Source organism: Zalophus californianus, chromosome 4 (genome assembly GCF_009762305.2).
Source record: "Zalophus californianus isolate mZalCal1 chromosome 4, mZalCal1.pri.v2, whole genome shotgun sequence".
Taxonomy (NCBI): Eukaryota; Metazoa; Chordata; class Mammalia; order Carnivora; family Otariidae; genus Zalophus; species Zalophus californianus.
This window is the reverse complement of record NC_045598.1, coordinates 37,990,272-38,005,489: the sequence shown is the minus strand read 5'-3', so window position 1 is coordinate 38,005,489 and position 15,218 is coordinate 37,990,272. Positions and strand designations below refer to the sequence as shown.

The 15,218-nt window shown below is 37.7% G+C and overlaps 1 protein-coding gene across 2 annotated transcripts in view; it reads left to right on the top strand.

The window, feature by feature from the left end:
- Window positions 1-4,863, top strand: part of SPATA6 (spermatogenesis associated 6) — a 140,768-nt gene extending 135,905 nt beyond the window's left edge. For both annotated transcript variants that reach the window (XM_027625205.1, XM_027625195.1), the window contains exon 13: window positions 4,620-4,863. In XM_027625205.1, the coding sequence (XP_027481006.1) occupies window positions 4,620-4,800 (181 nt within the window). In that variant the 3' untranslated portion in view covers window positions 4,801-4,863. The remainder of the gene's footprint in view (window positions 1-4,619) is intronic.
- The last annotated feature ends 10,355 nt before the right edge of the window (window positions 4,864-15,218 follow it).

Below are 15,218 nucleotides of genomic sequence, written 5' to 3'. Positions count from 1 at the left end.
ACCTATAAGTAAGCAGTCTTCAGCAAATTTCTCTGAATATACTTCTTTTAAAGTTTACTATATGGTTTCTGCTAATGGTAAAAAAAGATAAATGACAAGATGCAATTTTTTCCCTAAGCTTTTTTGTTCCCATAGAAAACAAAGTCTCTAATTCAGTGCTTTCTAAAGGATAGTTTCTCGACCCGGTGACATCAGCATCACCTTGGTATTTGTTAGAGATCCAAATTCTTGGACTCTACCTCAGTAACTCTGGAGGTGAGACTCAATAATCTGAGTCATAATAAGCCTTCCAGATGACTCTGATGCATATTATAGTTTGAGAACTACTGCTATAATTTATCAGTAAATTTTTATGCCTTTAATGACATTTTATCTTTATATGGTATCTTTAAAAAATACTAAATACTTTTCAGATTTTATTAAACCATAATATATCCTCTTCCTATTATGTATTCTGAGCTCCAAGACTTTTGAGTAGTTCCATTCCTATTTTTCATCCATACATCCATCCATACATACATCTACCCGCCTATACATCCATCCATCCGTCACCCACCTATACATCCATCCATCCATCCAGTGCCTCTAAAGCATACATCACAAACATTAGGGTTTCAAGTGAGTTCATTCTTTTTGAAGCAAAAAATTAGTAATGTCCTTTGTCTCCTAGTTCAGGCTAAACTGCCTAAGACCTTTCTCTCCTTTGCATATATGCTAGGCCTTTTCAACACTTAGGATTTGAAGCTGTACAGTTCTTGGGTATTATCCTGGTCTGTTCTTTTTTGTCTTTTTTTTTCTTAATAGCATTATCATAGTTAAATACAGGGCTCCCTACTTAAGTAGCAAGAGTAAGTTAATTAAAACAAAATGCACTGCATTAATAAAACATCATCCGCACTTTGAAGGTAACCATTTAAGGGTATATAGCATTGATGCAGTATTTTTTAGAGTTTAGTAGGAATTCACTAAAATGCTTTGAGTGTATGAATGCTGGAGATACTCATGGTAAAATAGAGAAGTATAATTTTTAAAAGCCTATTACTATAATAAAACTTTTTAGTGTCACTTACACATTGTAAACTTATTAATATACTCAGTAATGAGAAATCAGAATTGACTCAATATGTTCACAGTTCATTAGAGAGTTAATGCTTTCATGTCTGGAAGTAAATATCATTTTTAGGATTATGAAACTCTTGTTTGCACCTATCTGTGGACCATATTAGGACCTGTTCTGTGTTCACATCTCTGTTTTGCAATTCAGACTTCCAGGCTGAACTAATTCCTAAATTCTCTCGAGAATTACAATATTGTTTACTAAATTGAAGAATTTTGCAATTTAAATAGAAATAAACTCACTGCCAAATTTTACAAGATCTAAAGGCATCAGGATGTGTATTTTGGCCGCTTTAGCTCTTCTTTACAGAACCTTATCAGGTTCATGTTTGCTTCCAAAAAGCTTTCTGAATTTTATTTATTCATTGCAAGCCACTGAGGTGATACTTTAAGATAGCTTTGAGACATGAAAAAAAATATATTGTCTAATGGAACCAAAGCAGTAGCAAATCTATGCCAGGTAATATTAAATATTGTAATTGATGATAGGGGTGGCAATTTGTCTTACACTCTCAGAAGAAATCTACACAATGATTTTTAAAGTTAGCAGCTGTACTGCTCCTTTACCTCTCTGAGAGCAGGGTAGAGGTGTGTGTTAGAAATTCAAACTTCTCTTGAGTAGGTTTATCATAGAACTAGCCTGGCAACTAAACAAAATGTAGAATTCAGAAAAGAACATTATTATCTGGCCATCAGCATGTAGTAAAGTTGATGATTGTGGACAGGGAGATAAGGACAAACCTGTGTTTTGTGAAATTTTCATTAGTTCATGACTTGTTGCAAAACAAGTCAACAAATAAACAAAAACCAACCAACCAAGCAAAACACAACATGGTGGGATTCCTAAAGTAGTATGAGGGAACACAGGCAAATGTGGGGACCTCGGCTGGTAGATACGGTTGCAGAGGCACAAAAGATGTAGAAATGTTTCTGTTAATATATTTGTGAGTATGTGATTTCCCTATCATTTGACTCAAACTGTCAAAAAAAAAAAAAGTTGTGACAACAGGAGTTAAGCTTGGTGAAAAAAATCCCCAAATCAGAAATTGTATTCAGTGGCTAGACTATTTCTTCAGCAAAGCTAATGAAAGAAATGTGGTAATTATATCAAAGCAAGAGCACTGAGACTTGGCTAAGGCCTTTTGAACAATTTTAAATATTATACTGACATTATTAGAAATTGTCTTAATTATCCCTCCTTAACTGAATGGACAAGATAGAAGTAATGATAATCATGTTTTAAAACACCTTTGTTATCCAAGAGACTATATCATTTTCAAAATTTTCCAGTGCGGAAGAAGCAGCACCAAGTGTAAAGAACGTTTGACAAGATCTAGTAAATATTACTAGAAAATATGAGGTAAAATTTCATCTTAGCAAAGCCATGAGGAAATGGAGAGACCTCTTGTCATGTTTCACAGAAGTGAATTTTTAAAAACATATCACATATATTACTTTTAACAGGGGGATATGTTTAAGGTTTGTGCGTCCTAAGTAATAATAATAATGATAATAATATAATAAATGAATACCCATTTACTCACCATCCAGCTTAATAGAACATTAGCCATACCTCCAAAGCCACCTTATGCTCTGAACCAATTGCATTTCTTTCCATAGAGATAGCTGTTATTATAGCTTTTCTATTAATCCTTTTTTTATATATTTATACCACACGTGAATCTATCCTTCAGCAATAAGTTGTTAAATTTTCCTTGTTTTAGACTTTACATAAATGTAAGTATAACTGTGTATTGTTTGGAATTTGCTATTTTTTCCACTCCGTTGGTTTTTCAGTTTCATCACATTGATGCATGTGGCTATAGATCATTAATTTTCCCTGCTGCATATTATATCATTGTATGCACATACCATTTTATGCATATCTGATCTAATGTAGGTGGATATTTAGAGTAGCTTCCAGTCCTTAGCTTTTTTACAAAGGGTATTGTTATGAACATGTCTGTACATGTCTCCTGGTACATATGTGTAAGAATTTTGCTAGGGTACCCAGGAGTGGGATGACTGGCTGGAAATTGCATCTTCAACCTTATTGGGTCATGCCAAACTCTTCCAAAGTGAGTGTATAAATGTTCTCACGACTTTACATCCTCGCGGACACCATGTCAAGCTCCAAGAATGGTAACCCAGCCTACTCCATGCCTTTTTTTGTGGTCTCTTTTATTGTGTTCACATGTTAGATTGACTTCAGGTCAAATAAAAAATTCTTCTTACAGATATACAGCCCTAAGAGTTTCTGTTTCACAGTTGACAATAGAGGTAACACTGGACTGATAAGTCAAGGAAGAAATTGTTTGAAGTGAGATTCCAAATGTATGAATAAAATATTTGTGGCATTTAATAACCAGAACATACAGTTTTATATGACACAAACTTGACAATCTCTAACATCCCTTGAGAGTCTTATCTATAACAAGTAATTAATTTCTTGAAGTAGGTCAATTATTTATTAAAAAAATAAAACTCAGTCCTTGAAAAAGTCAACATTTTGTTTCCAACAAGTAATATATTAAGCCCACAACTTAATATTTATGATAGTAAAATTGTAACTATGGTATGTTTTTTAAAGTACTATCAAACCTTCAAAAGGAGTTGCCTTTCCTTCTCTATTCTCATTATAATTAGCCCAGTCCTGGTCTATTTCATAGCTTCCTATCTATTCTCTCTTTTTTCTTCAAGACCCTCAAAATTGGATCCCTATCACTTCAAATACAGACTTTTTTGCCTTCTTTTCCATTTTCCGGAAGTGGTTCATATTCAGGCTAATTCTTACCTACTCCTCCTCGAGGACAATAGCAGTTTGCCATAGTGGAAGGGGCCTCAAGGCCACAGATGTGGTATCTCTTTCTCTTCTGCCAGTCACTAGCTGAGTGGCCATAGGCAAGTCCTTGACTTCACTGAGCCTCAGTTTCCACAGCTACCAACTTCAGAGCATCCTCAGATTTTTAGATAAATATCTATAAAATACCTAGTAGTTTAGTGCCTCATGGTTAATAACTTCTGTGTGCAGAGTAAGCACTGTACTATATACTTTACACATACTGTCTTTGATTTTTAAAACAATACTGCAGAAGATACAGTAAAGGAAGCTGAGGCTCAGGATGATTAAATAAATTGCCCCAGGGTCCACAGCTTATACAGGATTAAGCTGTTACTCAGTTCCGTGTCTGCCTGACTTGAGAGGCCCGGAGCTCTCATGACTGGCCTTCCCACAGCATCTGCACCCTGCTTTTACCACATCACACACATCTCCCTTCTCTGAATTCTTCATTACTCTCTCTCTCAGACACAATTTTCATTTTACTGTTTTGTAATAGTTTCATACAAATAGGGTCACTCTTTGAAGGCACAGACCTTATTGTCTTTTATTTCTCACAGCCCAGAGTATCACACCCATAAAGTACTCAGTAAATATTTGATTTATATAATACTACCTTTCATTGAGTTTCACCAGTTTTAATATTTTATATCCTTTTTTATAGCTCATATCAGCGGCCACGTGGCACTCTCCATTTGGATGATGGTGAATACTGGTCCAACAGGGCAGCCTCTTATAAAGGAAAATCCCACCGACCCATCTTTGAAAACAGCATGGACAAGATATACAGGAACTTGTACAAAAAGGCCTGTAGTTCTGTTTCTCATACACAGGAAAGCTTCTGAGACCATCCATGATAAACTGTATGGGTGTCTGTGTCAACTTCTCAATGAAAATGTTTGATGTGATCAATATCTGTATTCTTTTTTTTTTTTTTAGCAGGTGATTCTGAGTACAGCAGTTAAATGTGAATAAGTTTATTGCTTCAAATGGTAAATTATCATAGGCAGTTCTTTTTTTTTTTTTATCACAGAAGAGAGTACTCTATTCCAAAAGTCAAAGCTCTGCACCACAATCACAACTTCCAATCTGATTATGAGAAGGATGTTCTGTGGCATATATGTCAGATCTCCATCTACAAATCCAAGAATAGATTCTCTCTAGAAATGGTCTTCTGCCTTAATCACCTTGTGATTTTCTTTTCATCTGCTTGATTGATTATCTTGTCTAAGATTAATATGAACTCCTTTTTCTTGGTAATGGGCAAAACGATAAACAGTACAGAAATGAATTTCCTAAGTTTAAGCCCTGTTTTGACTAGTATTTTCTACTTATTTATGCCCCCCCAAAAAGGTTACTTGTACTTCTTAGCTAATAAGAAATAGTTTTTTTTAAAGTTTATATAACCATTCACTTCCTCTTCTGTCAAAGAACTAAGTTACCTATAATACAGTTAGCTAGAAATAGCAGTGGCCATGTGTGACCCAAAATGTGACTAACTGATTTTTAAAAATAGAATTCTTTGCATGATCTTAAGGTTATCTTTTGGTGCAACCAGAGTCAGAACATAGCTTTCATTAGTAAGCATGTAGAAACTCAGAAAGAATAAAGGGATTATATTGTAATTTTAAATTCTTTAGAGTTTTCATAGGTGTATCGAATGGTCCAGGAAAGTATCTTTTTTTAATTATTATGTTAGTCACCATACAGTACATCATTAGTTTTTGATGTAGTGTTCATGATTCATTGGAAAGTAGTATCTTCACTTAAAGGACACTTGGAACCATAAAGAGGAGTAAAATATTATACAGAATGCTTTGTACTGGAAAGTCCAATAGTTGATAAAATTAGCTCCTCTCCACCCCCCTTAACCACACCTGAGAGGCCAGTGAGTCTTTGAAGATATGAAGAAATCCATCACCTCATATTTGCCAGAGTAAGTGGAGGGAAAGCTGAGAATAGAAAATAAGTAAACTTGGCTTACAAGCTTGAAGAGTTGACTATGAGGTGCTGTTCTCTCATTGACTCCACCTTTGGTTAATTCTACAGTTATGATTTAAAAAGAAAAAAAATGAACTCCATTTAAGTTGAAATTCACATGTAAAATTGAGAGACTTGTTTTTGTATTAGGAGAAAATATATAATACTTGTTATCTAATAATAGGATTTTTAAACTCCACGTTAAGAGTGTTCTGGTATGACAATCAGTGATGTGTGGAAACGTGCATCAGAGAAAGGGGCCAGGAGGCCTAGGCTCTGCCATTCTCCCGCTGAGTCTATTTAACTCTCTGGGCCCGACTTTCCTCAGCTATCACATGGAGAAAATGGGATGGATCAGCATTTCCAGAACCGTGTTCTGTGGACTTCTATTCTAAGAGATGGCTGTAGGAATGTAGATACAGGAGTTTCATTAGTCATATGAGTTGAGGAAAATCTATACACTAGATTCACACTCCCCAACTTAGAGAGTCACAGGTAGTATGGCAGGAACAAAAGGCAGTGCTACTGATCCTGGAACAGCCATTCCAAACGGGCTGTCCGGGCAAACTGGTGTGTATAGCTGATAAAGTCATGGTCAACACTAGCCTGGTGGAGGCACTAAGAAATCCTGGCATACACCTGTTTCGCTCTAGCATCTGGTCTGGAGTCTGACACATAGTGCTCATTAAATATTTTTTGAATTAGCCCAGAATTTCCTAAAGTGAATGTGTAGCAATATTTGTCATTATGGCCATCCTTCCCCTTCCGTCCCACCCCCTCAGCTCCCCACACTCCCTTTCAGATGTGCCGTCCTCGGATACATGTAGACACCAGTCAGGGAGATAGTACACTATACAATCACTGAGTTACCCTCTGGCTGTAAGTTGTAGGATGATGTTTTGTACAATGAGCTTTTGAAGGTCAACATTGACTAATGCTTTTTTTTTTTTAACAAAAAATATTATCAGTGGAAACTTAGTATGTTTTGTTTTTATTTTTGTTTTACATGTGGAAACAAATGAAAAATTCTACCATTTAAAAGGTCTTGCTTGGTGAAAAGAACAATTTTGAACTTCAAAGAAAATTTCACTGTCATAGAAAATCTCCTGAGTGAATAACTAAATCAAAAGTTACCTATTACACCTATTTCTGCCATTGGCTCTACAAAGACCACAAAAAATGGATCTCAGAGGGGAACTTCAGAATATGATATTCTGAAAGATATTTTCCTGTGTAATGCATTTGACTTCTCTCTGAAGGATCAGGTGCAAATTTCCAGATATGTAGTATCTTAGCTAAGTGTCTATTTCCATTTCCTGGGGAAAGAAGTGGTCTTTGTTGCTATCCCTAACTATTACTATAAAATCTTATGTTATGTTATTTTTAAGGAGGAAAACCTTTAAATACTAATAGTTGTCTTTTCTCATTGTAAGAAGCAGAAAAATGTAGTTATTACAATTCTTAAATGAAACAGAAAGATGTAGCTATTTCCTTAGCCTTTTAAAAATATTTCTTACAATCTAGTAATAGTTATTAGACAATATGAAAGATAAATTGATCCTCTTCCTTTTAAGGTATTTTTGTCCTTTAAATAAAAAAAAACCCTGGGAATTTCAGGAAGAAAGATGTCAATTCAACTAAGAAAAAAGATGTGTGATTGGACAGAGAGCGAGGTCTTCATAGTCCCACTATTAGCTATACAACCTTGTTCAAGTCATTTATCCTTCTTGGAGCTCAGTTTTCTTATCTATAAGGTGATGAAGGGGTTAATTTAGAAGGGTCTTTTAATGTTCCAACATTTCTATAATTGTATAATTGATTAAGATGCAAGATAAACAAGTTCTAGGAAGCAGAGTTGTATTGTAACTTCAAAGATTAAGCCCCTGATTAAAAATCTGGAGCAGATAGAGCATTCTCATTATTGTCTTCATTTTCCAGTAATAGCTTTATTGAGATAAAACTCATATACTATAAAGTTTACCCTTTAAAAGTATACAGTTGCATGGTTTTTAGTATATTCACAGAGTTGTGCAGCTATAACCACTAGCTAATTATAAAATATTTCATGACTCCAGAAAGAAATCCTGAACCCCTCAGCAATCACTCCCCATTCCCTTCTGCCCTCACCTCCTGGCAGCCAGCAATCTGCTGTCTCTGTGTCTATTCTGGCGTTTCACATAAATGGAATCATACAGTATGTGATCTTTGGTGTCTGGCTTCTTTGACTTAGCGTAATGTTTTCATAGTTCATCTGTGTTGTAATGCACATCAGTACTTTATTCCTTTGATGATTAAGTAATAGTCATAATGTGGATGCGCAACAGTCAGTTGATGAGCATTTTTATTAGTCCCCCTTTTGTGATATTAAGAAAAGCACTGGCATGAATATTTGTGTATGAGTTTTTGTGAGAACATATCTTTTCATTTCTTTCAAGTGTAAACCTAGAAGTGGAATTGCTGAGTCAAATGGAAACACTATGACATTTTGAGGAACAGCCAAACTGTTTTTCAAAGTGACCCCACCATTTTACAATTTTTATGTTTTTTAAATTTTACCTTAGGATCTTAGGCTAGTTCCACATTTAAGCATCACCCACCCATTCATCACATTTTTATTGAGCACTGTATTAGATAAAGAGGGTATAAATTTGTTAAATGTACCTTCCCACAAGTGTGAAGAGTCTATTGAAAAAAACAACTGTGTATTTCAACATTTACAGTGGTTTGGTAACTTCTTCAGTGGAAGACTACAGGAATGGGGATAGAGCATTGTAGCTTGGTGCAGAATTTGCAAAAGCATGAAAATGGGGGAGAGCATGGTTGTTCAGGAAACTCCCAAGAGCTTTCACTGGAGATGGTATGCAGGGATGCAAAAGCTTTGGGAGGATGTGTTGAGTGCAATAAGAGAACTGCAAAGAGAATGACAGGCCTGGAGTAGCATTGGAAGAGGTGACCTTTGAGGTGGACATTGAAAGATGGGAATGACTTTTGAGAAAAGGAAACCAAGATGGAATAAACAAATACTGATCAGGTTTTATGAGGGTCGAGGTGGGATAGAGGGAAATATCTAGTAATCAGTTAAAAATAAAGATCTAGAACTTTGGAGAAGTCAAAAGTAGAAAATGGATTTTTGAAGTCAGATAAAATTAATGAAGTGAGGGGGGGATGGAGCAAGATGGCGGAGGAGTAGGAGACCTGGATTTCGTCTGGTCTCAGGAATTCAGCTGAATAGGGATCAAACCATTCTGAACACCTACGAACTCAACAGGAGATCGAAGATAAGAATAGTAACAATACTCTGAACAGAAAAGCAACCACTTTCTGGAAGGTAGGACGTGCGGAGAAGTGAATCCGAGGCGATATTCGGGAGGATAGACGGCGGGGGAGGGGGCCTCCGACGGCTGCTTCTGGCAAGTGATGGAGCCGCGGGGCACAAAATCAGAACTTTTAGAAGTCGGGTCCGCTGAGGGACGTCGCTCCAGTGGCTAAGCTGGGGGTGGAACCCTCGCGGGACAGTGTGGTCTCAGGACCCTCGGGGTCACAGAAAGACCAGGGGTGCCTGAGTGCGGCAGAGCTCCCAGGTATCGGAGCGGGGAAGCCGGCTGCAGAGACGGAGCCGAGGCGTGGGCTCTCAGCTCGGGGTTGCCATAAACTGCGATCAGTGCCACACAGTCAGGCCACTGCTCCTCCAGCAGGGACCCAACAAGCGGCAGAGCCGGGGAGACTCCCCTTCCTCCCCGGGGAGGAGCGGCGTGGAAGCGCACCACAGGGATCTGCTGGGTTTGGAGACTCCACACCGGGTCGGGTGCCAGACATAGAAACGCTCGGTCACAGGCCGGGTGAGCACGGAGTCTGGCCGGAGACCAGGGACACGGGAGTGACTGCTTTTCTCTGGGGGCACACTGAGGAGCGGGGCCCCGAGTTCTCAGCTCCTCTGGGCGGAGATTGGGAGGCCACCATTTTCACCCTGGTCCTCCAAAGCTGTACCAAGATCTTGCAGGGAACAAAAGCTCCTGAGAGCAAACCGGAGCAGCTTGCTTAGCTTGGACTCACAAGGGCGGGGCAATTCCGCCTCCGGCAAAGACATTTGGGAACCATGGCAACAGGCCCCTCCCCCAGAAGATCAGCACAAACAGCCAGCAAACCAAGACCAAGTTTACCGATCAAGGAGAACGGGAGAACTCCAGCGCTAGGGGAATACTGCACATAGAATTCATGGCTTTTTTACCATAATTCATTAGTTTTTCAAAGTTAATTTTTTTAACTGTTTTTCTTTTGAAATTTTCTTTTTCCCTTTTTGAAACAACATCTTATCAATCCCTTTTTTAAAAAAATCATTTTTTATTTTTCATTTTTAGAGTCATATTTTTATCCCTTTATAGTAGTTACCCTTATTTTTGGCATATATATATAAGTTGTTCTCTCTTTAAAATTTTGAGATACAATTTCTTCTAACAGATCAAAATATACCCTAAATCACTAATGTATGGCTTTGTTCTAGTCTCCTGCCTGATCACATTCTCTCCCTTTTTTTTCTTTTTTTTCTTTTTTCTTTTTCTTTTTAAATCTTCTTTCTTTTTAAAAACAACTTCTTATCAATTCCTTTTATAAAATCTTTTATAATTTTCATCTTTACAGTCATCTGCCATCCCTTCATTGTATCAACCCTTATTTTGTACATATATAAGTCTTTCTTCCTTTAAAATTTTAGCAGGCACTTTATTCTAACAGACCAAAATATGCCCAAAAGCTAGTGTGTGGCACTGATCTATGCACTAGCCTGATCATATTTGATCATATTCTGTTTTTTTTTTGTTTTGTTCTGTTTTTGTTTGTTTTTATCTTTTTCTTTTTCCTTTTTTTTTTCTCTTCTTCCTTTCCCTTTCTTGTCCCCTGGTTTCAGGTCTTTTCTGATTTGTATAGAGTATATTTGCTGGAGACGTTGTTAACCTGTTAGCATTCTGTTCTCTCATTCATCTGTTCTCCTCTGGACAAAATGACAAGACGAAAAAAATCACCTCAGCAAAAAGAACAAGAGGTAGTACCCTCTGCCAGGGACCTACTCAGTACTGACTTTAGTACGATGTCAGACCTAGAGTTAAGAATCATGACTTTAAAGATACTAGCTGGGCTTGAAAAAAGTGTGGAAGTTATTAGAGAAACCCTTTCTGGAGAAATAAAAGAACTAAAATCTAACCAAGTCGAAATGAAAAAGGCTATTAATGAGGTGCAATCAAAAATGGGGGCACTAACTGTTAGGATATATGAGGCAGAAGAAAGAATCAGTGATATAGAAGACCAAATGATGGTAAATAAAGAGGCTGAGAAAAAGAGAGATAAACAACTACAGGATCACGAGGGCAGAATTCGAGAGATAAGCGATACAATAAGACGAAACAACATCAGAATAATTGGGATCCCAGAAGAAGAAAGAGAGAGAGGGGCAGAAGGTACAGTGGAGCAAATAATAGCAGAGAACTTCCCTAATGTGGGGAAGGAAACAGGCATCAAAATCCAGGAGGCACAGAGAACCCCTCTCAAAATCAATAATATGTCAACACCCCGACATCTAATAGTAAAACTTACGAGTCTCAGAGACAAAGAGAAAATCCTGAAAGCAGCTCGGGAGAAGAGATACGTAACCTACAATGGTAGAAACATTAGATTAGCAACAGACCTATCCACAGAGACCTGGCAGGCCAGAAAGGACTGGCATGATATCTTCAGAGCACTAAACGAGAAAAATATGCTGCCAAGAATACTATATCCAGCTAGGCTATCATTGAAAATAGAAGGAGAGATAAAAAGCTTCCAGGACAAACAAAAACTAAAGGAATTTGCAAACACAAAACCAGCCCTCCAAGAAATATTGAAAGGGGTCCTCTAAGCAAAGAGAGAGCCTAAAAGCAGCATAGATCAGAAAGGAACACAGACAATATACAGTAACAGTCACCTTACAGGCAATACAATGGCACTAAATTCATACCTTTCAATAGTTACCCTGAATGTAAATGGGCTAAATGCCCCAATCAAAAGACACAGGCTATCAGATTGGATTAAAAAACAAGACCCATCAATATGCTGTCTGCAAGAGACTCATTTTAGACCCAAAGACACCCCCAGATTGAAAGTGAGGGGGTGGAAAACCATTTACCATGCTCATGGACACCAAAAGAAAGCTGGGGTGGCAATCCTTATATCAGACAAATTAGATTTTAAAACAAAGACTGTAATAAGAGATGAAGAAGGACACTATATCCTACTTAAAGGATCTATCCAACAAGAAGATCTAACAATTGTAAATATCTATGCCCCTAACGTGGGAGCAGCCAATTATATAAGGCAATTAATAACAAAAGCAAAGAAACACATGGACAACAATACAATAATAGTGGGGGACTTTAACATCCCCCTAACTGAAATGAGCAGATCATCTAAGCAAAAGATCAACAAGGAAATAAAGACTTTAAATGACACACTGGACCAAATGGACTTCACAGACATAGTCAGAACATTCCATCCCAAAGCAAAGGAATACACATTCTTCTCTAGTGCCCATGGAACATTCTCCAGAATTGATCCCATCCTAGGTCACAAATCAGGTCTCAACCGGTACCAAAAGATTGGGATTATTCCCTGCATATTGTCAGACCACAGTGCTTTGAAACTAGAACTCAATCACAAGAGGAAAGTCGGAAAGAACTCAAATACATGGGGGCTAAAGAGCATCCTACTAAAGAATGAATGGGTCACCAGGAAATTAAAGAAGAATTAAAAAAATTCATGGAACCCAATGAAAATGAAAACACAACTGTTCAAAATCTTTGGGATACAGCAAAAGCAGTCCTGAGAGGAAGGTATATAGCAATACAATCCTTTCTCAAGAAACAAGAAAAGTCTCAAATACATAACCTAACCCTACACCTAAAGGAGCTGGACAAAGAACAGCAAATAAAGCCTACACCCAGCAGGAGAAGAGAAATCATAAAGATCAGAGCAGAAATCAATGAAATAGAAACCAAAAGAACAGTAGAACAGATCAACGAAACTAGGAGCTGGTTCTTTGAAAGAATTCACAAGATTGATAAACCCCTGGCCAGACTTATCAAAAAGAAAAGAGAAATGACCCAAATCAACAAAATCATGAATGAAAGAGGAGAGATCACAACCAACACCAAAGAAGTACAAACAATTGTAAGAACATATTATGAGCAACTCTATGCCAGCAAATTAGATAACCTGGAAGAAATGGGTGCATTCCTAGAGATGTATCAACTACCAAAATTGAACCAGGAAGAAATAGAAAACCTGAACAGACCTATAACCACTAAGGAAACTGAAGCAGTCATCAAAAATCTCCCAACAAACAAAAGCCCAGGGCCAGATGGCTTCCCAGGGGAATTCTATCAGACATTTAAAGAAGAATTAATACCTATTCTCCTGAAACTGTTCCAAAAAATAGAAATGGAAGGAAAACTTCCAAACTCATTTTATGAGGCCACCATTACCTTGATCCCAAAACCAGACAAAGACCCCATCAAAAAGGAGAATTACAGACCAATATCCTTGATGAACATGGATGCAAAAATTCTCACCAAAATACTAGCCAATAGGATCCAACAGTACATTAAAAGGATTATTCACCACGACCAAGTGGGATTTATCCCTGGGCTGCAAGGCTGGTTCAACATCCGCAAATCAATCAACGTGATACAGTACATTAACAAAAGAAAGAACAAGAATCATATGATCCTCTCAATAGATGCAGAAAAAGCATTTGACAAAGTACAGCATCCTTTCTTGATCAAAACTCTTCAGAGTATAGGGATAGAGGGTACATACCTCAATATCATAAAAGCCATCTATGAAAAACAAATATCATTCTCAACGGGGAAAAGCTGAGAGCTTTCCCCCTAAGGTCAGGAACGCGGCAGGGATGTCCACTATCACCACTGCTATTCAACGTAGTATTAGAAGTCCTAGCCACAGCAATCAGACAACAAAAAGAAATCAAAGTCATCCAAATCGGCAGGGAGGAAGTCAAACTCTCACTCTTTGCAGATGATATGATCCTTTATGTGGAAAACCCAAAAGACTCCACCTCAGAACTGCTAGAACTCATACAGAAATTCAGTAAAGTGGCAGGATATAAAATCAATGCACAGAAATCAGTGGCATTCCTATACACCAACAACAAGACAGAAGAGAGACAAATTAAGGAGTTGATCCCATTTACAACTGCACCCAAAACCATAAGATACCTAGGAATAAATTTAACCAAAGAGGCAAAGGATCTGTACTCAGAAAACTATAAAATACTCATGAAAGAAATTGAGGAAGACACACAGAAATGGAAAAATGCTCCATGCTCATGGATTGGAAGAACAAACATTGTGAAGATGTCAATGCTACCTAGAGCAATCTACACATTCAATGCAATCCCCATCAAAATACCATCCACTTTTTTCAAAGAAATGGAACAAATAATCCTAAAATTTGTATGGAACCAGAAGAGACCCCGAATAGCCAGAGGAATGTTGAAAAAGAAAAGCAAAGCTGGCGGCATCACAATTCCGGACTTCCAGCTCTATTACAAAGCTGCCATCAGCAAGACAGTATGGTACTGGCACAAAAACAGACACAAAGATCAATGGAACAGAATCGAGAGCCCAGAAATGGACCCTCAACTCTATGGTCAACTCATCTTCGACAAAGCAGGAAAGAATGTCCAATGGCAAAAAGACAGTCTCTTCAACAAATGGTGTTGGGAAAATTGGACAGCCACATGCAGAAGAATGAAACTGGACCATTTCCTTACACCACACACAAAAATAGACTCCAGATGGTTGAAAGACCTAAACGTGAGACAGGAGTCCATCAAAATCCTAAAGGAGAACCCAGGCAGCAACCTCTTCGACCTCAGCCACAGCAACTTCTTCCTAGAAACATCGCCAAAGGCAAGGGAAGCAAGGGCAAAAATGAACTATTGGGATTTCATCAGATAAAAAGCTTTTGCACAGCAAAAGAAACAGTCCACAAAACCAAAAGACAACCGACAGAATGGGAGAAAATATTTGCAAATGACATCTCAGATAAAGGGCTAGTATCCAAAATCTATAAGGAACTTATCAAACTCAACACCCAAAGAACAAATAATCCAATCAAGAAATGGGCAGAAGACATGAACAGACATTTTTCCAAAGAAGACATCCAAATGGCCAACAGACACACGAAAAAGTGCTCAACATTGCTCGGCATCAGGGAAATCCAAATCAAAACCTCA